The 23,008-nt window shown below is 44.3% G+C and overlaps 2 protein-coding genes across 11 annotated transcripts in view; one reads left to right on the top strand and one right to left on the bottom strand.

The window, feature by feature from the left end:
* tmtc3 (transmembrane O-mannosyltransferase targeting cadherins 3) overlaps window positions 1-23,007 on the bottom strand; it is a 41,279-nt gene extending 18,272 nt beyond the window's left edge. Inside the window, exons 1-10 of one of the 10 annotated variants that reach the window (XM_088416449.1) lie at window positions 22,841-23,007; window positions 14,067-14,244; window positions 13,709-14,000; window positions 13,106-13,271; window positions 11,793-12,847; window positions 11,082-11,234; window positions 5,469-5,581; window positions 3,262-3,331; window positions 863-976; window positions 624-752 (exon numbers count right to left, since the gene is read on the bottom strand). The gene's annotated coding sequence lies outside the window, so the exon portion shown is untranslated. Of the gene's footprint in view, window positions 1-623; window positions 753-862; window positions 977-3,261; window positions 3,332-5,468; window positions 5,582-9,509; window positions 9,634-11,081; window positions 11,235-11,792; window positions 13,601-13,708; window positions 14,001-14,066; window positions 14,245-14,418; window positions 14,625-22,840 lie in introns of those variants that run through there. The other 9 variants (XM_088416451.1, XM_088416447.1, XM_088416450.1 and 6 more) reach the window with 9 other exon arrangements.
* cep290 (centrosomal protein 290) lies at window positions 647-22,294 on the top strand. The gene is made up of 50 exons (XM_088416684.1): window positions 647-748; window positions 4,644-4,721; window positions 4,811-4,868; window positions 4,931-4,977; window positions 5,504-5,653; window positions 5,737-5,790; window positions 6,958-7,104; window positions 7,432-7,614; window positions 7,673-7,762; window positions 7,968-8,090; window positions 8,169-8,292; window positions 8,853-9,016; window positions 9,169-9,331; window positions 9,416-9,516; window positions 9,583-9,649; window positions 9,871-9,959; window positions 10,032-10,107; window positions 10,181-10,302; window positions 10,377-10,529; window positions 11,073-11,222; window positions 11,311-11,426; window positions 11,548-11,650; window positions 11,745-11,975; window positions 12,286-12,459; window positions 12,587-12,889; window positions 13,128-13,279; window positions 13,354-13,465; window positions 13,737-14,192; window positions 14,441-14,776; window positions 14,982-15,116; window positions 15,192-15,446; window positions 15,508-15,615; window positions 15,894-16,093; window positions 16,259-16,472; window positions 16,539-16,676; window positions 16,741-16,953; window positions 17,042-17,158; window positions 17,242-17,384; window positions 17,496-17,651; window positions 18,365-18,473; window positions 18,615-19,199; window positions 19,377-19,499; window positions 19,586-19,669; window positions 19,728-19,886; window positions 19,953-20,072; window positions 20,398-20,570; window positions 20,645-20,786; window positions 21,228-21,286; window positions 21,428-21,513; window positions 21,586-22,294. Exons 1-50 carry the CDS (start codon window positions 647-649, stop codon window positions 21,807-21,809), a joined length of 7,767 nt encoding a protein of 2,588 aa, XP_088272810.1. The 3' UTR covers window positions 21,810-22,294.
* Window position 23,008: the final 1 nt, after the last annotated feature.

Consider the following 23,008-nt stretch of genomic DNA (forward strand, 5'->3'; position numbering starts at 1 on the left):
CAATCAAGTTATGCGCACGCGCCAGCCTGAATGGGCGACTCGGGATTACTTCCGGGGCAAAGGAAACTGGACAAAAATCACGTCGGGTTGGCTTTTGTAACTTAAAGTAGCTGAAAAAATACAAGTGGAATAAACTCATGGGTGTATTTTCAAAGTTTTTTTTTGTTCTTGGAAAAACAAAAAAATCGGAATGACATATAACCACACACTCCAGCATACACTCCGAAGCGTTAGGTGGCAGTAAAGAGCATGGAACTCACTGTACTACATACGATAAGCACTTGCCGAAGAAGAAATTCAACAACATAAATACAACTGTTACCGCGTTATGTATTTTTAAATGAAATGATGTAAAAACGTTTAAGACCGACGGGCTAACTGGAACTTTGCACACGACAACGGAGAAGTAGGTGATTGATGTAATACGCGAAAAACGTGCCAATTTCTTCCGTTGGCATGGACAAAAACAAAAGAATCGTTGATGCTTAAATGTACACTATGATTGTTTTACTTGCGCATCTGACATCGTTCTAACGACAAACTTATCAGTTTAATATACGGTGAACTAATGGTACATTTTTTGACAATTGGCTCGTTCTGATGCGTTATGTTCGTGTGTTTACCATCAGCTGTGTGCGGCGTCGCCATGGCCGCTCTGGAGTGGGATGAGATGAGAAAGCTCGAGCCACAGAGCCTCCACGAATGCGACAGAGATGAATTGGACGATCTTGTATCGCGGCTTACCTCGGTAACTATCCAACACAAACACAAAAGTGGTCCAACAATAGGTATGCGCATGTTTTTCAACCGCACTTTGTTACATTTACATCTATTTTCTTCTTGGCATCTTTTACAGGCTCACCTCTTTCCTTCTCAAGTTTTGACACTTTTGCTTAGTGACCGCTTCCAGGTCTTCTTTTCCTTCAGACCTGCATTTTCAGGCATTTTTCTTCCATTTTCTCTGCCGATTCCATGCCTAAAAAGTAAATGGGCAACATTATACTAGAACAAGCCTTGGAAATAATAAATATGCTATACAGTCTTGCACCAATCCTTTTATCCATCAAAATGGATACTTACTTTAAGGTAAAGAGTTAATCTTTGAACCTTGTTTTCCCATGTGCAAGTTATCACTGTTGAAAACACGTTTTGCCACTTGCAGCCGACTGAAAATGAAATAACATGTGTTCATGGCTCTTGTAATGACCAATTACGGCTCAAGTTTTGGGAATGCCAGATGACCAAATCCAGAAAACAGGTGAGCAGTGATTGGTCGTTACCTCACCCTTGGGCACGTGATGTCAGTTTCAGTTGAGCAAGTGAGAAAAAATACGTTTTAAAGAGGTTAATTGAACATGAAAAATTGTTTAGATATCAAATCATTGACAACTTTTTAATCCTTAATTGCTAATCCGGGGGTGGCCAAGTCCAGTCCTCAAGAGCCACAATGCAACCTGTTTTCAAAGCAAAGCATCAACAAACACATCTGATTCAAATGAATAACTCCTCAGCATGCTTTGCAGAATCCTGATGATGATCATTTGAATCATGTGTGTTGGTGGAAGGTAAGCATGGAAAACAAACTGGATTGTGGCTCTGGAGAACCGGAGCCCTGCTTTACTGTATGCTTACAATTTTCTACCTTCCTTTTTTCCCCCACTTCCGTACACAAGAATGTGCTTTTTATTTTTCATCCTTTTGATTATATGCTCAAGGAAATAAATCACATGACAAGATTTAAGAACAAAAATAAACAAATATTTCCAATTTTGGATGGCAGTAAATGAGTCTGACATGGGCTAAATTTGACATCTATAGGGTGTTTCTCTCGACCTCCAGTTTACAAGTTTCGAAGGGACGGCATACTGAAAGTCGACATGTTTTGACAATCGATGTCATATTTTAGTCTCCTACTGTTTTTTTTTTGTATGTTGTTTCTTGATATCACACATCAAAAACATGTAAAAGCTCGAGTTTCCTCAAAATTTTCCCCGGGGGTTAAAAAAATACTGTAAACGAGTCATTGGGATTGAATATCAGGGTTCTGTTAAGACGTATGAATACGTCTTTCGGATTGAATGCGTTAATGGAAAGACAAAAACATTCTCTTTAGATTAACATGACTCTTTTTGTCTTTGAATGGTACAAGACTGATTTAGAATCAAACTTCTTTGTTCTTGACCTAAACCCAACGCCATCATTCAGAATCTCTAAATGTGTGCGCTGACCATATATGCAGCGCATAATAAAAATGTATGACTGAAACACCTGCTCTTGATGTTATTCCAACGTGGCTATCTGTTATTTTATATGACGACCACCCATGCTCAAAAAATGTCTCCTGCACCTTAAATCACATGGCTATGTTGTGACGAGTTCATTTTCCCACAGAGGTCATGTTAAATGCATCTTTGAAGGCGCATAAAACAAGAGTTGCGCGCTTCAAAAAATGTATCTTAAGAGACCTCACAGAAAAGACTCGACACATTCCAAATCACCACGAGAAAAACACAAGTCGGGAACGTGATTGAAAATCGTCAAGAAAAATGTCATCGTCACAAAATAAGCGGACGTATGCATTTAGGGGTTTAGGAAGGATTTAAATGCTCTGCGTTCCTATTGAAATCAATAATCCAAAAGGCGGACCATAATCACGCCAGACGATACAAGTGGAGATTTTGACTTGATGATGGGGAAAAATAAATGAAAGAGTTAGCATATGGGGATGATTTCCTTTTGAAAGCAATTAGCTTTGGCTTTTTTGCTGGCATTGCAAGACCTCACAAGATGAGAATTGTCAGAAAGTCACCCAAAACGTGTGCCAAACAACTATTTCGGTCTCCAGCCAATCAGATTCGAGAAGGTAAAACCAGGAAATGGGAATTTAGCACCGCCTTACAGATTAAAAGCACACATTCTCAGAGTAAGCTATAACTGAACATTAGAAACTGAAGCGCTTTAATATAAGAACTCTTGTTAACACGAAAGCCACTAAGAGCTAAATGACAAAAAACATGAAGAGGAAATACGGCGTGGACTTAGATTAAAAGCAGATATTTCAAAATAAAACACAGGTAAGTAAACAAAATGGAGCGCCTGAGGAATTCTTAACACAGAATCTTTTCTCATCTTTTAATACCCATTTGTGAGCACGGATGGATTCGGGCGTTGGTTCGGACTGCTCGCTTCTTTGAATGAAAATAACGCGGTACAACCTTGGTTAACAAAAGCTGTTGTGAGAAACTCATCCGGACACTCAACTGATTCCGTCCGCTTCCACCCTCCCGCTCGCCGCAGTTTAGTCAACAGGAAGTGACAAAGTGGCCGTCTCCTAAAATGGATTTAAAAAAGAAAAAAACTTTTGCAGTTCAATTCATATTCCACAAACACAATTATTAATCACGTCCTGTTTAGACTCGTGGGATTGCGTATGTTTTATAGGAAATCAATTTTTTGGGCGCAATGATTCATTTATAAACTATGACCAAATTCCTTTTTTTAAGCAATCTTTTAGAGGCCTTGTTGATTCTAACAACGATCTCTGAATTTCAACCTCTCGGCTGTAAAGGCACTCAGACGTGAGCATACTTAGCTTTCCGTTGAGTCCAAATAAAACATTTGCAAGCATCTGCTTTTACTTTGGGGAAAAAAAAAACAGTTAGCATTTTTGCCTGTTTTCTGACATGTTGCAGAGCAACCCGGTAACTTTATCTTAATTTACGTTTGTGTATTTTCTGCACTGACAAGTGGAAATAACATTCTGTCTTTGAATACGGGGATCCAAACTTGTTTTTATCCTCCCATCTGGCTAATTAATAAAGCCGTCAGATTACATATTTAATCCTCGGTAGTTGAAGTCTTATTTTCCAAAGGTTCCTTCTGTAATTGTTTTTGTATTAACGGCGGTAATTTTTTTCGACGTAAAGGCAGTTGTTGACCTTGATAGCGGCGCTCCTTTTTGAATTATGTCTGCGTGAGCAGCGTACACTTGAGTCATGATATGAAGGCCTGGAAATCATGCGTGTTGTTAGTTGAGTGCGTGTGGTTTCAGTTCCACAAGCATTTACATTTGTTTTTTATTTTTCCTTCAAAGTTGTCATAATTCTAGCTAGCTGGCATAAATATTTCACTGAAACTTGCCACAAGCGGCGAAGATTAAAAATAATGCCCATCAAGCGGGATTTTTTTTTTTTTTTTTTTTCATCCAAGATGCTCGCTTGTTTATTTGTGCATGCGGAGATGCCACACAGCATCAAACGCACTGAAAAACCGAGATTTTATTGAACAGACAATAAAGTGGTGCAAGCCATAAATACTGTTCAATAATCATTTCAATGAAAAGTGGTTATTCAAGACATTTGTTTGGCAAGTGTGGCCCCCAAACCCTTGACAAGGCTCTGGGCCCTTTTCTACATTGTTATCTGAATAATCATTCGCATTTTCTCACAAGCTTTCTCCCGCTTTGAGGCACAACAACAACAAAAAACACGATGAAAGCCTTAATTAAACCAATTAACACACATTGTCAACAGTCTTAAATAATTTGATACTAAAGCTGATTTGCAGTTAATAGTTGAGAAGGGATGTGAAAGGTGTCATTGTAATTGTCCATTTGGTTGTCTTGTTTTGTTTTTGTGCTACAGACAGACGAGTGGCGAGCGGAGCATCAGGCTGAGGAAGATGTCGCCCACGCGCTGCAAGTGTTTCAGGCCCTGCTCAAGGTCTTTTTCTACTGTCGTGCGAATATCCAGTATTTTGCAAAATGAAGCGCGCTTCATTTCAAATGCGATGTCGTTGGCCTCCGCTTCAGATAAAACACCACGAAGCGTCGCTGGCCGAGCAGTTGATTGAAGAACAAGAGAAAAACGGTCGGTACGGATATTCACCTCAATGTCAGACGCTGTTTTTGACAATGACGTCTGCTGTGTAGAAAGTAAACTTCAAGCCAAGCTGTCGAGACTGGAGGAAGACCTCAAGGTAAGGCTTAGTTTATTCCGACCGCTACTACTTTGCCGATTTCGCTTTTCAGTCCCCAGTCACCGTGAAAAATGAGGGGAACTGATGTTGACATCAATCCAGCAAGACAATATTCATCAGAATGTTGTCTTTAAATGAGCAGACCTCCAAAGATCATATTGTAAAAGAACTTTTTTTTTTTTTTACTTCCTCTTTAATGACTCAACAGAACCAAATATTTAAGCAATACCACACTGTTATCCTCACCAGTATTTATTGGATACTGATCAATACGAAGAGCTGCATCGTGATTGGACGGGAACCTTAAGAGGATTACGGCTAATTCCGAGCATAGTGGCAGCCATGCTTGTTTGGATTAAGATTTTCTTCCTTTGTTAACTTTTGTACACAATCCAACGACAGAACCCGTTTGCGCTGCAGAGAAAAGGTCATCCCGGGCTAATCCATGTCTACATATGTATACTTATGTTATTAGGCGTTCTAATAATTACCTCAATTTTAGATTGTTTTTTTGTGTGCGTCTCAGTATGCCAGGAGCAGTGACGGTGGTGGCGGAACAGACAATCGCTTCCTGAGGAATGAAATCCGTCAGCTGGAGACGCAACTGGAACAGAGGGAAAAAGAGGCCGCACACTTGAGGAGGGAGATGGGCGGAAGTAAGAAGACCATCGAGGAGGTAGGACCGTCACAAATCAACACGTTATCAAAAGCTAGGGCCCGGAAAACAGGTGTTTGTCGTGTGTGTGTGTGTGGTCGCAGTTGGTCCTGCGAGCAGAAACGGCAGAGGACGAGGTGAAGACATTGAAAAAAGAAGTACGTAGCTGCCTCACTCATCCCAAAACTTCCATTTTTCTGCTCTTTTTTTTTTCTGTTTGACTTCAAACGCAACATTCCTCTCATCTTTCATTTTGTCATCATGTTTTTTCCCCTCACATCTTTTCTACTGTTCTCTCTAAACTCTTTTGCCAAAGATAAAAAAGCTCAAGAAGAAGGTAAGACTCGTAGGTTTGTTCAGAAATAATTCAATCACTTGGTAGCACCCCCTGGAATATTTGAAAAATTCAGCCACTTTCATGTACAAGTCTTTCAATTGTGTTCAAACGACCCAGGAATTTTCACATTCTGATACAAAGCAACCTTTTAAAAGGTCATTCCCACAGACTCCTCAAGGACAAACTCATCTGCTTGCTTGAAGCCTGGAACGTTTTGTCAATTCTACCCCTAAAGCCATTTTCACAGCACCATAAAATTTGGCTGGCATTTCTATCGTGAGCAGACACACAAAAAATGTAAAAGAAGCAACGCCTGAAAGACACAAAAGGTTTTTCGGTACAGTACAGTAATTCCTCTCTACATGGCAATTGAGTCTTGCCATAGAGCAGAAGCATCTTGAGTTACAATCACACAAAAAACATAAATTCACACAGCAGAAAAAAACAATGAGATTCCATAATTACACGCTGTATTGACAAGATGCAATTTGACATATTTCTCTGTCATTTACAATTGCCTTTGATTCCCACAAAGTCCCGACCCGTGTCAAATCCAATTCCTTCTGCACATTATTTCACTTAGATGAAATAATGACTTTAAATGACTCCTTGCCAGCTTCGGCGCGTTTCAAAAAGTGCCAAATATGATTTATGTTGTGGATTTCATTTATCGGGGGTCTTCTGGAACTCAATCCCTGCAATGAAGGGGGATGATTGTATAGTAATAGAAGTAGATGTAGACCCCTTTATGAGTATACTAGAAGTGTAAATTCAGTAGATAATTTTTGATGTTCAATCTGCCTACTTTGTTCGGTATTTGTCTGGAACAAAAACATTTGAAAACACAAGTGAATCCAATCATTTTACGCAAAACCATTTTTTTGCCATGGGTACACCAAAAGCCTGATGACTACGAGCCAAAGGTCTTTGGTAAGCCTGAATTTGAATTTTTGTCTAAGTTTGAAAAATAAATGTCATCTTGATTCAGAACACGCAGCTCCAGCGGGATGTGGACTTTTATCAAGGCGAGTTGGAGCGCAAGGAGTCCGCCGCGTCCAAAGAGGAAAATGCGGAAATTCAAAGGAAGCTCACCACAGCCAACCGCCAGCTTTCCCAGTGCCTGGACGACTTGCAGGTACCCCACTTATTTAGCCCTTCTCAAATGGGGTTAGAAGTACTTCAGGGGGGTACATGGGATTTGAACCGGGTTTTTGCAGGTATTGACCAGTTGGTTCTCATTTTCGAATTGAGATCAAATTAAATGGACCATGAAGTATCTCATTGCTAAATTGTGTTATCTTTTGCATCCTTTGGTATGTCGCTATGTTTCTAAGTTGTACACTGAGCATTATTAAGAGCGAATAGCCAGAAATAAAACGGATGACGTCACACGATCTTTCTCCTAGGGTTGCTGAATAAAAGACATTCAGAAAATCAAAAAAAATGCTTGTTTTTCATGTAGCAAGCAGAGGAGGAGATCTCACAGCTGAAGGCCCAAAACCTCCACATGCAGAAATGTGTGATGGAGTCAGCCAAGGAGATGGAAAAGATGAGTGACGAGTACAACCAGATCAAGATGGCCGTCCATCAGTGCGATTCCCTGACAGACCGGCTTCGGAAAGAGAGGGATCGCGCCGAGCTGCAGGTAAACGACCTCATCCAAAAACAATAAAAATATTGCTGGCGTCGTCTTTTCTGCGCAGGTCAGAGAGCTGACACAAAAGATTAACGACATGACAGAAGAAGACGACCCAATTATTGCAGCGGTGGACGCTAAAGTGGACCAGTGGAAGGTTGGCATACCGCCTTTTCGAACGTGTCCATCAATCGTCTTGTTTGGATGCAAGCGTTTTGAGTTTTTCTTTCCAGGGTTAATTTACCGCTCACACTTGTCTTTTGAGGCGAGACGTTTAGTAGCTCAGCTGGTGGTTGCGCCCCGGTCGGCAAATGTTTTTGGCTACAATGCGGATGTGCTCGATGGCAGATGTTCATTTACAGAAAGTGCTCTCAGAAAAGGATGAAGAGATTTTAGTGTACCAGCAGATGATCCGCGACCTTCAGCACAAGCTGCGCATGGCCCAGTTGGACTTGGACCGAAGCAACATCATAGCCTTGCAGCAGGTCTGCTCGAGGCTTTTCTTCGAGGCCTTCTGCTTAACTCGCCTCAGATACCGATGAAGACAAATGTTGGCTCCGCAGGCCGTGGAGGAGCGGGATGATCAGATCAAGAGCCTGAGGGAGCAAGTGGAGCAATTTACGGGAGAAATGGAGAAGCAGACGCTCCTCATGGAGGGTCTGAAGGTGCCCAAGAAGGAAAGTGGAGGTAAGTCGTTCCAGGTTCGCGAGTGGATTTTGGTTTCGAATGAAAAGCTTCAGGAGATTGGTGTACACGTGAACTCTGCAGTGGTGCAATTGTGACGTTATTTTCTTCAAAGCGGTGCAGTTTGAATTTTTGTGTTCCCAAATTAACAGTATTGATTGACTAATAATTTGTCTTTCTTATCAGAATCATTCCAATGTGCGTCTCGTCTCTTTCCCCCTGATCAGAATCAAGGAAAGGAGAACTGGATTAGGATCAGACAAAACTTAAAAAGATGTGTTATTTGAGTTTTGGGAACTCAAAAACAAAAAGTTCAAATTAGATCACCTGACAGGAAAAAAAACATTGTAATTACGCTGTTGTGGGACAGAAAAAGAAAAAAAAAATCTCATTATGCTGCCTTGAAGCTAAAAGAAACTGAAATGTGGAATTTGGCAGCAACAAAAGGGAAATAGTGGAATGAAAAAACAAAAAGCTAACTCAAGTTTTCTTTGTGTGTATTAAGGATGTTACAAAGTAGTAAGTATGTTATGTTAAAAAATGCGTGTATTCCTCTGGTCCAGCACTGGTCCAGCAGAGAATGATAGAGGAGCTCACGTCCAAGCGGGACGACGCCGAGATCAGGGCGACCGAAGCGGAGGCGGCTTTCAAACGAGCCGAAGCGCACGCCGAGGAAAAAGATCAAGAGCTCATCGAGGCCACCAAGCGCCTGAGAGAGTACGAGCGCGTAAGTGCACCATGAGACGCGCGGGTCACTCGCGTAACGCCGTCGCTTTCACCTCTGGTCCGCTCGCGTCCCGACTCCCGTGAAAGGTTCCGGACCCCAGATGTGTCATGGAGAACCCCCGACCCCTTTATATTTATGTCTTCGGACTTCAGGGCACTTACGGCCTGGAAGAAGCCGTCGGCGAGATCAAGGAGTGCAAAAGTCAAATCCGGAGGAAAGATTTGGAGTTAGAGTCCTTGACCAAAGAGATCAACCAGGCATACATGACAATCAACCAGATCTTAGAAGAAAATGAGGACTTCAGGGAAAGACTCGGTATATTCCTTGAGCACTTTAAAACGACAGCCGCGGCTGTAAGAAAATGAGCCAATAATTCGACGGACTTGTTTCTTTTCCAAGGGTACGATCCCAAACAGGAAGTGGACCTGGGCCAATTCAGACGAGCCAGAGACCTTAAACAACGGCAATACAAAGCGGAAAATCAAATCCTCACCAAAGAGGTCGGCGCGATCCAAAGTTGCACCTTTTTCCTTTTTCTGCTCGGTTGAAACTTCACCCCTGTCCAGATTGAACGTCTTGAAGAGGAACGGCTCGAGATGAAGAAACAAGTGAGACTCCTGGCAAAACAGAGAGGTGCCTTCAAGTTATTATTCACTCAAAGGCTAGCTGAGCCCGTTTGAAAAATGTTGCTGACCTAAACAGCAGCACCTAGCAAGGCACCAGAAGTCTTAAAGTCACAAACTTCAATGACATCAAAGCCCCGAGTCGCTTTTTGAGCCATTACCGGAAAGGAATTTGATATGATGAGTACCAAACTTTGTGTTCAGTCTTAAACCCAATCTGTGCGTCTTTAGGGCTGCCGCCGTCCATATTGGCGGAGGACGACGCGTCGCGCAGCACTCGAGAGCCCACAACGCACACGGATGAAGAGATCAGAGCCAAGGTCAGCTCCTGAGGAATACGTTTTTTTTTTCTTTTTTGGTAGCAAGATTGAATTACTCGGAAATCTTTGCAGAACGAGCATCTGCAAGAAGAAGTGAGAATGCAGAAGAGACAGCTGGAGCTCCAAAAGACTCAGTTTCACCTAAAGCGTAAGCAGACCCTTCCGGTCGTTTCTCCATTCTCCATTCGGCCGTCACCTTTGACTTTTCTGCCATCTTTAAGTGGAGCAGCTGTCCAAGGAGAAAGGAGATGCGGAGGCAGCGCTCAAGGACGTCCTCCAAGTTTTGAAGGCCAAGGAGACCAGCCCGTCTGACGCCGACTCCGCTATTTCTGGTCTCGCTGATGTGAGTAACCACCATTAGACTTTTTCACTTTACTCCATAGGATTTTCATTTTATAACATCTGTTTGTGTCCCAGCGAGAGAATATCAGAGGCAAGCACCTGACATCAGACCTCAAGTCTCAAATCCACGAGCTACTGGGCAGAAACGAGGAGCTGCGGCGGGAACTGAAATCAGCCCGAGAGGAAGCAAGTGGCAGCGTCGCTCAACTTGCCGCCGCAAAAGAAAGGGTATGCACTTTACGCCAAATTTGGTCCCAAATGGGATTAACGTGAAGGGAATAAGGAAGTCTGTGAGATTTGAATGTCATTTCATGGAAAAATATATTCTTCTTTTCAAAGTAAGAATAAATTAGAATGTGAAGAAACTTGTTGCCAAATTGTATTATAGGGACTTGTTTGCAAAATGTTGTGTCTTTATTTTGTTAAGATTCATCTTTGTATTTAAAAATACATCTGAAGATACAACTAAAATGTGATTTCAAAGTCTAATAAATCAGACACAGATGGAACAACACTTTCTTTTTTTTTTTTCCATCCAAAAATGCTTTGTGCCGGTTAGGGATTACTTTGCTGAAAAATAGTTTTAAATGGAATACATCTTCGAAAAAAGAATATGAAGCACTGCTGTGGTCAGAAAATAAATCAAGTTACATTTACCAATATTTGAGTCTGTAAAGGAGTTGACACGTGCACTGAGGAGCTATAGTATTGTTAATATATCATAAAAATGTTTGCTTTATCTAAACTTGCGATGGTCGTGTGTGTTGTCAGATCAGTCACCTGGAGAGCAAGCTGGAGCACCTGAAGAAGCCGAGCAGCGGTGGCGGCCTCTTCCAACCGTTGAAGCTCCCCGAGGACCTGGAACCCAGCAGCATGGAGGTCATCAACTCCTTGAATGAGTACACCATTCGCCTGCTTCAGGTCTGTGGAACCCTGCATGTTTAATAGATTAACAGAATGCATTAGTTCATGTTTTTGTTTTTTTTTGTTATAAATTGGTGTTAACCAGGAAGTCCAGAACCAGGAGAAGACACGGGACAAGTTGACGGCAAGACTGGAGGAATACAAAGACAAGTTTGCCGTTATTAGCCATCAGCTAGGGCTTCTGTATGAGGAGTATCTCAGGTTTGGAGAATTCTGTTTCTTATTATATTTGAGTACTGTACTCAAAGAAGGCTGGATTTTTTTATTTATTTTTTTTAACGCGGCTGACGTTCATGGAAATGTACATGTCATTTTCGTGCAGTGAGAAGTCTCAATGGGAGAAAGAGAAGGAAGCTTTGACATGCACCAGAAGCAAACTTGAGGAGAAACAGCAGTTGGATGCTGTTCAACTCCAGCAGTTCAGCGTAAGTTAAAGAAACTTTCACACGGACATCGTGCAAAACTGCCTCATCAGAGCTAGAACTTATAACAAATCCATTAACGCTTTACCACTATTAGGACCTACTGGAAGTCCTTGAGAAGGACCCAGAGGAAGTCAGACGTCACCTGAGTGAAACGCTCCGCAAGTTGACCGTGTCCAAAGTAAATGAGAAGAAGCTGACGCGTCGCTGCACCACCCTGATGGAGCAGGAGCAGCACCTGCGGAAGGAAAATGGGCGGCTGAGGGACGCCGATGTTCAAATGCAGACTGCTGTCACGCAGAGGATAGGCTCCCTACTGCGATACAAGGCAAGCGATCTTCTCGATCTGTGGTCCGAGCGCGGGGGTTTTGCTGGCTCAAGTTGAAGCAGAGACGTTCATCGCTCATCATATGGCTGCAATTCCAGTTAAAAATGACAATGCAGCGTCAGATATACAAGTATTGATTTTCAGGATGAGGTTTTGAACATATCAATTTAACTTGTATACAACTGCTGTTAAAGTAAAAAGTTTAAAAGAAAAAGAACATTTTTGGCCAATGTTTGAAGGACCATAATCGGCAGGGCCCTTAAGTTCTATACGCAGGGAAAACCTTTCTTTTTTTTGGGGGGAACCGCAGGAAACTGCAGCATACAGGATAGCGGCGCTGCAGAAGGCCTTGGACGACAGCGTGCCGGCGTCGGAGCTGGAGAAGGCCAACAGGCAGTACACGGAGCTCACCGTCAAATACAGAGATGTGCTACAGAGAGACGGACTGCTCGTCAAGAGGACCACCAACTTGGAAAATCTGGAGGTGCACAAACACACCGTGGTGCAGCTACGGAGGTTCAATTGTTTCGATTGGACCGCGGTGCTTCAACTCGCATCATAACTAATGGAATACAAGCGCCCTTGAGTTATTACCATTTTCGTGCCTTCAGAGTGAGAACGCATCTCTAAGAGGACACGTGGCCGCCATCAACAAGGAGCTGGAAATCACCAAGGAAAAGCTGCACACGCTGGAAAACGCATGGGAGAACGCAAAGATGGAAACAAGCGAGGGCGATGCGGGGAAGGTCCGCGGCGAGGGGACGTCTGCTGCCCGGCGGATGGCCATGCTGGAGATGAAGGAGCTGAACGAGCGTCAAAGGGCGGAGCACGCCACCGCCATGTATGAGCAGCTGAGGAACTCGATCAGCAAGCTGGAGGAACGCAACAGTGAGCTGGAGGCCAAGTTTGCTGAGGTACGATGGGCCTATTGCATTTATTTACTTGAGCTACAATATCGTAATTATTTGATGGCAATATATAATCCTGCAGAAAGTGACCGCCGCGGGTTAATTTTAGATATGTACTACATTTTAGGGGATTATTACTTTTGTCTTGTGCAATGACTGAATTTGGTGTTTTGGGAAAAAAAAGATGTGTTTTTTGGCTGGAAATTTTGTGTTCGCGCTCACATATTTTTGACTCCCTCTTCAGCTGACCAAAATGAACTTGGAAGCACAGCAGCTGGAGCGAGAGCTGCGGGACGAGCTGGCCGACTGCGTCACCAAAGCGGCCAGCGACGCCGACCGGGCGAGGATCGCGCAGCTGGAGGCCGTGGAGGCGCAACTACGCACTGAGCTATCAAAGTACAAAAACAACAGTACTATGTTTCATTATCACAGCAGCCTTTATCATCTGCATTTTTAATTGTGGTTGATAGGCTTCGGGAAGTTTCTGACATCGCCATGAAGCAGGCGTCGGCTTTCCAGGCCAAACAACATTCGAAAGACAAAGAGGTTGAATCTTTGCGGAGACAAATCTTAGACTACCAGGTATGTGTGAGAGCAACATCATGCATATTAGCATGTGTTGCATTCTTATTAGAATGAATAAAGGCCAAGATGTTAAATCTGTTCAAGTAAACTTAGATGTAAGTTACTGAAAGGATCAGAAAATCAGCTAATTCGCATCCAAATGACTAAATTAGCCAACACTTCCTCTGCTTTTGTAAGCTAATTGCACAATTTTTTTTTTTTTTTTTTTTTATGCTGGCCAAAATAAAGCCCAAAACATACCTTGTCCAATCCCGTTTCTTGCCATCAGTCTCAGTCGGACGAGAAGGCCCTGGTGGCCAAGCTCCACCAGCACGTGGTGGCCCTGCAACTCAGCGAGTCGGACGCCTTGGCTAAACTGGCCGCTTCCGGCGCCCAGGTCCGCCATTCCGAGGCTCTCCTGCGGCGCACCGAGCAGCGTCTGGACGCCGGCGAGCGAGCGCTGTTCCTGGCGCGGCAAGAGGCCGGCGGCCGGTGCCGACGACTGCGGAAGACGGTGCAGTCGCTGCGCCGCCAGTTTGCCGGCGCGCTGCCGCTGCAGCAACAGGAGAAGTTTTCGGCCACCGTGGTGGCACTCCAAGAGGAGAGGGCAAAGGCGTACCAGGAGAGGAGGCGGGCAGAGGAGGAGCGCAGGAGGGCAGAGGGCCGGGCGGAGGAGCTGGAGTTGAGGCTCCGGGGTCTTGAGGAGCTCTGCGCCACACTGAAGGATGCCAAAGGGGCCCAGAAGGTTTGTTGTCCTCCACGAACGTCAAAGCTTGCATCCACTGTATCCAAGGGGCCTGAGAAAATCCAATTCCAAGGGATGTAGCATATAAATGACACATATTAATTCAATCACTGCCAGGCGAGTTAGAACTGTATTTTTGACATGCAGCCGATATTATTGAACGAATTATGGATCTTTGCCGTCAATGGTAGCGAATGAGTCAAGGAGCAACACAAAGCGTTCCTACCGATCATTTGCCATCAAAACAGGTTCGTGAGTGGCACAAAAAGATGGAAGAAACCCATCTGCAGGAGCTGAGGAAAAGCAGGGAGGCCACAATGCAAAAGGAAGAGATCCGCTACCTGAAGAACCTGCTAGAGGAGCAGGAGAAAATCATCCACTCACTCGGAGAGGAGATTGTGCAACAAAATATGGTGAGTGAAAAAGCCAAAATTAAAGCTTTTAAACACTTTTGCACTTCAATTTCTCCTGTCAAGATTCAAGAAGAACGCCAGCTTGCGTGGGACCAACGTGAGCTGGAGTTGGAGCGTCAGCTGGACCAGCACGAGAACCAGCAGCAGGAGTTACGGGGCGGCACCGAGAAGGTTCATTCACTCCATTTTTAGACTGCTTTTTCATTCTGCAATGTGCGAGTGACGGTAAAACTAAACATTTGGTTTGCTCATTGATACAAAAAATTTATTTTTCTACAACTGGAGGGAAGAAAACTATTTTGGAATAAAAAAAACCCAAAATATTTTAAGGCCACATTGCCTTGCCTTATAATGAATTAAAACCTGGTGATTTCAGGTAGAAGATTCCCCCAGCTACCTCCCGGACACAAATCAGCCTCTCAGTCAACAGCTTGAGGTCGCCTTGAGAAAAATCGGCGAGCAAGTGGATACCATCGCCAGCGCGCAGGCTGCTGGCAAACGTTTGGAGGAGGTATCACTTTCTTCTATTTTGTCTCAGCTTTCAATCAGGCGATGGACGACGGGCACCCTTTTTGATCAAACGTAGAAACTGAAGGAGAAGGAAGCAGCCTTGAGAAGGTCCGAACAAAATGTGGCAACCAGGGACAAAGTCATCAACGAACTGCGTCTTCGTCTCCCGACCGTCGCCGCCGCCGGCGTTTGCCTACTGCCGGACACTTCTGAGCGAGACGGAGAAGCACTCAAGCTTGTACACAAGAGCATTAAAGACCTCCAAGAGCGGCTGGATAAGAAAGACGCCGTGATCAAGAAGTACCAGAACCAACTGACGCAAGCTGTTAAGGTAGGGTCATTCAAACTTATGGCGCTTTCATTATTCTTACTAACTCAGCTGCTACACCCAGGATCAAGAGGATCTGATAAAAAGGCACGACGAGGAGCTGAGGACACTTCATCAGAAGCTGGATTCCAATGAGGACACCACCCTGGACCGCCTCAAACAGCAGGCAGCGGTACTGATAGCCATAAATAGTGAAGCCTCCCTATTCATTGGGTTTGAATTTTACTCTACTTTTACTACTTTTACTCTTTTTTTTTACTTTTACTCTAATGGAATCGGCTTGGCTTTCCTAAAATAAGTGAAGCCTCCCTATTCAATGGGTTTGAATTTTACTTTACTTTTACTACTTTTACTTTATTTTTATTTACTTTTACTTTACTTTTACTCTATTGGAATCGGCTTGGCTTTCCTAAAATAAGTGAGGGTGTCAAACATTCTGCCCTGTGCCAGGAGATGATGAAAAAGCCCAGCTTCGTAGTACCTACCTCTAAACATTTGGACCGCGTGGCAGAGTTGGAGCAGACTGTTGTAGAACAGGACCTGTCACTTCTAGCCATCACCAAAAAGCTGAAGACGGCCACCACGGAGTTGGAGCAAATGAAGATAGCCGTGGATATGCAGGCCAAGAAACATGCTGAGGAGATATCCAGGTTATGAGGGTTTCCTGAACTTGGGGTCGTTACCATTAGGTTAATACAGGGGCATTTATTTTGTAACAGCATGAGTTTGTTTTTGTGTCAAAGACCATACAAATAATTGTTATTTTGAAAAAAAAAGCACTAATAGAAAATTCAAACATTGTGGATTTCTCACAGGCTAAAGGAGTCTCATGTCGCAGAGGTGGAAGATCTGGCCACTGAGACCAAAGACCAGAAGAGAGAAATAACAGATCTGAAAAAGGAAATGGAGTCCCTCCAGCACGAGCTGGAGAGTCAAAAGGAGGCCAACGCTCTGTCCCCAAGCAACACCATGAAGAACTTGGTGGAACGACTAAGGCTGCAGCTAGTCAACAAAGAGAGACAAATCAAGGTAGTGTTTTTTTTTTAAATATAGCTTTGGGTTATAAGCTTGTTCTGATTATGATTGGTTCCTCAGGCTCTCAGCAAAGTTCTCTTAGAACTGCGGACACAGATGACATCTGCTGCCGAACAACAAGTCTTGGCCAACGCCGCACAGACCGAGGAGAAGCTCAATGTACAGAAGATAGTCGACAAGCACACCAAAGACTTGAAGGTGGGCTCCACATATCAAAACTGATGTTGATTGGTTGGTAAAACCTTATATTCTCTCTATAAAGGCTCAGGTGCAAGAACTCAGCAATGAGCTACAGGTGGCCAAGGAGTCGGCCAAGAGAAACGAGAACACCCTGAGAAAGGAGGTGGGCGCTCTCGGCCAAGAGCTGCAGAAGAGTCAGAAACTTCAGAAGAGCCTTCAAGCCAAGAAGGAGGAGGGAGAAAAAGAAATCCAGGAGCTCCAGAAGCAAGTCAAAAGGCTCAGCAGCTGCATTCAGGTGTGTGTGTGTGTGTGGGGGGGGGGGGGGATCTAGCATAAGCACACCTTTGCACCTTGCTTCCATACGCAAATATTTGACGGCTCAGAATCAACCAACGCTTGACGCCACGGGGCCAACTATTGAGAATCTGCAGAAGAAGATCAAGAAGTTGGAGTCAGACTTGCAGAAGAGCGCAGAAATGAAGAGAGTCAATCAGGGAAAGGTTGTTCTTCCCCTCAGCAGTTACATGTATGTGTAATGTGTTATTTGCGCCTAGCTGAATTCTATTGTACATGCATACGTCAGATCAAAGAGGAACTCCTGCTGTGGGAGGAGGGTAAGAAGTGGCAATCCAAGCTCGAGAAGATGAAGAATGCGCTGAAAGACAAGGAACAAGAAAATGACTCCCTGTCCAAACAGCTCAGCACCATTAAAGACCTCTACGGCAGGTCAGTGTTGACGATATTCTAACGGGAGCCGTCTTGTTCGATTTCCAGCAAGCGATGTCACCGTCAACCATATTTTTTCTCTTTCTGTGTATTTTAACGGCGCTTACGCAGACTAGAACGAGAGAAGATCGCAATGCAGAGGAAAACAAAAGCTCGGGGAGTGACGGCCGACCAGGTGGCTGGAGCGAGACGAGACGAGCTGGAAAAGGAACTCGAGGAGCTGAGGAAAAAAAACGCAGAGCTCGAAACTCAGCTCATCGCCATAAAGTATATCTCCTGTCTTTTGGAGTACATTCCATTGAACTGACTCACATCTTATCTCTCTGGCCGTGTTCATTTAATCCAACTTAAATCCTTCAAATCAAGCCTCTCCTCTTGCATTTCAGGTGAGCCCCTGGGATCTGTCCCGGGGCTTCACCTTTTGTATTTGTACATCTTCGGTCGTCTTCATGACACCGATTCTATCCAAAACTGATAGCGCTTTCCTCGTTTCCTCTTACCGATACAACAAACTGCCTTTGCCCCTCCCTGACCACCCAACCCTCACTTGTCCAGTTTTATCACCAACCATCTGAATTATTGCAAGTCTCATTCCTCTTTGGCCTCCCTTACAAATCCCTCCATAAACTTTTAACTGGTCCAGAATTCAGCCGCCGGTATCACTTTTCAAACCCCCTCTATTCATCAAAATACACCTGTTCTCCAGCCCAACTGGCTTCCCGTTCATTTCTGCATTCCGTTCAAAATCCTGGTTTGCTTTCAAGGCCACCCGCAGCCTTGACTTTGACTCGCATTTAGTCCTTAAGTGTCGCCCTCCTTTCCTACATGAGGGCATCGAACATACAGCCGCTCCATATTTTTTTAACTTTACTCAAGCAGATTTGTTTGTGAAGCTCTTTGATGACTCAAATGTTTGGACTTCAACACAAAGCTACTACAACTACTGACGTGCCGCCTTTGTATTTTGGGGAAACGTCTAGGCAGCAACAGGCTCTAAGTCGTGACGCCACCGTGGAAGATCTGACTCGGAGGAACCGCCATCTGGAGGAAAGGCTGCAAGCGCTAGAGGACCAGACTTCTGGACCGCCTGTGAGTCATACTCTGGAAACGCATCCCAGATTTTTATAAATTCGTACATGGGGACTTCTTCACACACGGTCTCTTCTGTTCCTAACATAGACCTGCTGTCTTTCCCTGTCTTGATCTGTTTTCTTTCTTGACCGGTGTCAGTCGCCGCACGTAAAAGGGAACAACCTGCAGGCTTTCAAACGGATGACTTTTGACGTCGGTAACGGCTCGTCTGGAACGAGTGAAGCGCACCGTCCAGAGGAACCGCAGAGCTGCTCCGCGGGCCCTGAGGTGGACACCAACCCCCCTGGAAAGTCTGAGCCTGAAACCGACATGAAAGAAAATAGTATAAACCTTGACCGGACAACAGCAAACAACAAATTAGAGGGCGCGAATGAGATAAGTCAAAGGGAAACTGAGAACATAGCAGATGGTTCGGAAATTGCGTTGCCTGGATCGGAAGGACGTGAATTCTTGTCCATCTCTGCGGAGGAATGCGAAACAAACGGTAACATAAATAAGGATGATGAATTGGCGAGTCGAGATAGTGATAAGGATGAGGGAGAAACAGGTGCGGAAAAGCCTGAGGGGACAGAACAAGATGAAGTGTCTACAAGGGAGGCAACTGCAGAAATTCCAGATGCGACCAAAGACGAGAAACCCAGCCAAAACTTTGACAACGCTGTCAGAAAACAAAGGGATGATGGTGCGCAGAAGCCAGAAAGCAGGTCGCAAATACATCCCAAGGTACTTCAGGCCTGCGACTCTGTACTAGTTTGGTAGTATGTCTAGCCGAGCGGAAGACTCGCGTTCCCCCTTCCTGCTTTACTTTTCCCATAGTGGTGGACTGTGTGGGTGAAGGTTCCACACGGCTTTCTGAATTTTAGTCCTCATACTACGCTCCTCGTCTTTGCCCCGTTATAGAAATCGGAGAGCGATGCAGAGACGCCAGGAGACCTCCAGAAGGAAAACCTCAAACTAGCTTCCGAGAACCTGGAGCTTCGTCTCCAACTGGCACAGGCCAACATGGACCTGCCAAGGCTGAAGGTACACGCGGCTTTCTACGTTAGCGAGCGCCTCGTCACACGTTGTGTACAAAGTCTGGATTAGCGGTTGTTTGTTTTATTTTCCAGAGCAAACTTGCAGACCAGGAGGAGATGTTCAGAGTCTTGAAAAAGGAGCGAGCTGATTTGCAGAAGAGGCTGGCCAATACCAAAGTACGATGACTTGTCCCCTTCCATTAAGAATCGGACGATCATTTGCGATCCTCAACAGATTGGCCCGAGTGGGAAAACCGTGCCAGACCTGGAGAAAACGATCCACTTGATGAAGAAGGTGGTGGAGAGGTTACAAAAAGAGAACGAGGCACTGAAGAAGAGCTCCGCTAAAGACAGTCAGGACAAGGCTTTGGAGCAAGAACACAAAAAGCTCCAGGTCGCCGTCCGCACGACACGCGCGGTTTACCGAAGCAAACTCAACCGATCATATTTCGTCTTCCAGGCCGAATACGAAAAAGTCAAGGGTCAATACGAAGCAGAGATTCGCAAGTTGGAAGCCAAATGCAGAGGTTTTGAGAAGATCGTGATGGAGAATGAACTTCTGCGAAAGCGAGTCAAAAGGGTAACAAAGCTTGAGAATATACACCCCAACTGAGCAGAATATTATTGACTGCTTGTAGAGATGACTTTTTTCCTCCTTTCTGCATGGAGGTTAAGGGGGGAGGTCTTTGTCCTCACCCCCTAAGACCTAAGCAGCGTGCTGGAGCGCATGACACCTTTGTGTGTGTTAACCGATAGTTCTGGGAGACGATTGGACGAAGCTTTACTCAGCTTTGTCATTTGAATGCAGTGATGCTGAGACAGTGTTTTTGTCCAAGGTTATCGTACCGTCAGAATCTTAATGCCTAATACACAAGTCATTTTCAACGTTAATTGTCGGTCATCAGGAAGCTGAGGCTACAGAGAAGTTGCGAGTTTCCAAGACCGGCGCGGAGCTGGCCAGCGAGAAGCTGGAGGCCGAGCTGGAGGAAACCAAGCAAAGACTCCGAGACGCGCTGTCCAAACCCCCCACGGCGGAAGTCGCCCAAGGCAAATCCGCCAAGGCGTCCGTGGTGTCTCGGTAAGAAGCTTGGCTTTCACCGCGAGAAGCTCTTGCCAAACGTTGTTTGTTTCTTCTTTCTGTTCTTCCTACAGAATGTTTGAGAACAAGATGAAGGAGCTGGAGAAAGAACTCTCGACGAAAAGCTCCGGCCTGATGGAACTCAAACAGAAGTTGAAGGAGGCAAACCTACGTGAGGAGACGGCCCAGAGCCGCATCCGCCAACTCCAAGATCAGGTCAACTTCAAGTACTTAGCCTACTTTCAATCTTAGTCGAAATCTTTGCAGTTTGCTTCATGAACCTCTTGCGGAAATCAATCCCTGTCCTATTTTAAACTTTCCACGGTTAAATATGTGCATATAAATGATGAAATCTTACATTTGGCAATCTAACTTCTCATGAAATATGAGGTTTTAGTACCAAAATAGAAATTCAGTGAAACGTCTCGTTGACCGAAGCCGCACTGCTCACCCACCGTGTGGCTTCAGGACGTTCGTTCCAAAACATCCGCCAATCTTGACCGCCTTGATTGATTACAAGTAACTTGCTTATGTTAGCCTTTAGCTAAGCAGGATGCAAACCCCATCCCACTAGCATCTCATATTGAGGAATTTTTCACCTCCCCGGTAAGCTAGGAAAACTGCAAAACCAAAATCTTTTTTTTGTCATTTCTACAGGCTGACAAAATGCACATTGCTAGCAGTCAGCATACAGAAGATGTCGCCACGGAAATGAGGTATACGTTTACGCCAGTCTCTCCTTTGTAATACATGAAGTTTGGTCACTCCGCAATCTCCTGCGTCCTTATTGCCGTCTCAGTGAACTTTGCTAGTTACTTTCAGCATGCTAAACTTCTTCAACAATTATTTGTCCACAGTGAGTTGAAGAAAGAGAACACGGACTTAAAAAAAAGACTGGAAGAGCACAGCGAGCGACACAGCGGGACGTCCGGACACGACACAGGTGCCCGTCCCGCACAAGCTACACTCCACACTTGACCGCTCCAAACTAAATCCTCTTCTCATCCCTGACAAGACAACCAGAAGCTGAAAGGTCTCCTCAAGCGGACGGAAGAGGAGAAAAGCAAACTTGAAGCTCAAGTCCAACAGCTGAAAGATGAAGTGGGAAAGTTGGACGCCGCCTTTTTTGACGAGGTTGAGGACTTGAAGTACAACTACAAAGCGGAGGTGAAGAAAAACATCTTGCTGGAGGCCCAGCTGAGAAAGGCGCGTGACGGCGCCTCAACAAGCCACTCTTAGAGGAGATATTTAAAAGGACCTCATGTCTTAAGATTTTAATCGAGCTAATAAACCTGTCAGTGCCTTGGGAGGGTTAAACGTTAGTCTTTTCAGCTATTTATTGGCAAAAATAGTGATGTTTTTATTTGTAACAATGCAGTTTGAATTTGTACAGATGTTACTTTCATAAGGCAGCTTCAAATGTAGTTGATTTTTTTTTTTTTAATGCTTTACAGCGCAGGTCACAAACTCCAGTCCTCCAGGGCCACAATCCAGCATGTTTTCGATTCTTCTCTCTCAAGTACACCTGATTCAAATGATGACCTCATCTGCGGGGTCTCGAAAATGATCTTAATCGTTTGTATCACGTGTTTGAAACAAAAGAATCAAAAACATGCAGGATTGACGCCCTCGACGACTGGAGTTTGAGAACTATGGTACAATTAAGTTGCATGTAGTACTTTACTGGTTGTATTTACCAATAAAACAGTGCACTTGTGACGACATTTACTCTGTCTTTATATCCAGTTTGAGGTCCATGTCTGGTAAGCCATCTTCACAACTAAGACCTAACTTTTTTGAAACCATAAATAGTTTTACGTTTTTTAAGTCTAGACACTTTTTTTCCCAGTGAGATGTCAAAAAAGGTTGGCACTTAATGAACTAAGTTGTTATTATTGTAAGCAAGTACAATAGTGATTGACTACTTTAGGTAATTGAGTACTAAAGTAATCGATTATTATTTTACATTACTGTTGATTGAACGTTCCCTAGCGATTTGACGTACGCATGCGCAAACAAGCTCCAATTTGGACCTACTCAAGCCTTTAAAAAAATAAAACCAAAAACACCGCTTGATTTAAGGATACAATTGGGAACAACAAACAAACCATACTTGAAATGTTCACGCTTGCTAAATCAAACTGCTAGCTGTTAGCCGAACTGCTAGCTTGACACGCTAACGCTTATTTTCATCTTCGGCACACTTTACTCGACAAAAGTCGCGAGGTAGCTCGAAATTATCGAATTGTAAAGAATATTAAGACACTTACCAAACTTACATGTTCCCCTTTCCGCTAGGAATAACATCCACACGAGTCGGGGTGCGAAAAAAGTCCGTTGTACCAGCAGGGCATCCGAAATACAGCAGGTAGTAGTTCATTGTTAATTGCCGACGTCATTAGCAGGTGCTACGGTAACTCCGCTAGCTTGTGAGGAAA

This window comes from Hippichthys cyanospilos, chromosome 6, assembly GCF_059441005.1.
Source record: "Hippichthys cyanospilos isolate Australia breed blue-spotted pipefish chromosome 6, RoL_Hcya_1.0, whole genome shotgun sequence".
Taxonomy (NCBI): domain Eukaryota; kingdom Metazoa; phylum Chordata; class Actinopteri; order Syngnathiformes; family Syngnathidae; genus Hippichthys; species Hippichthys cyanospilos.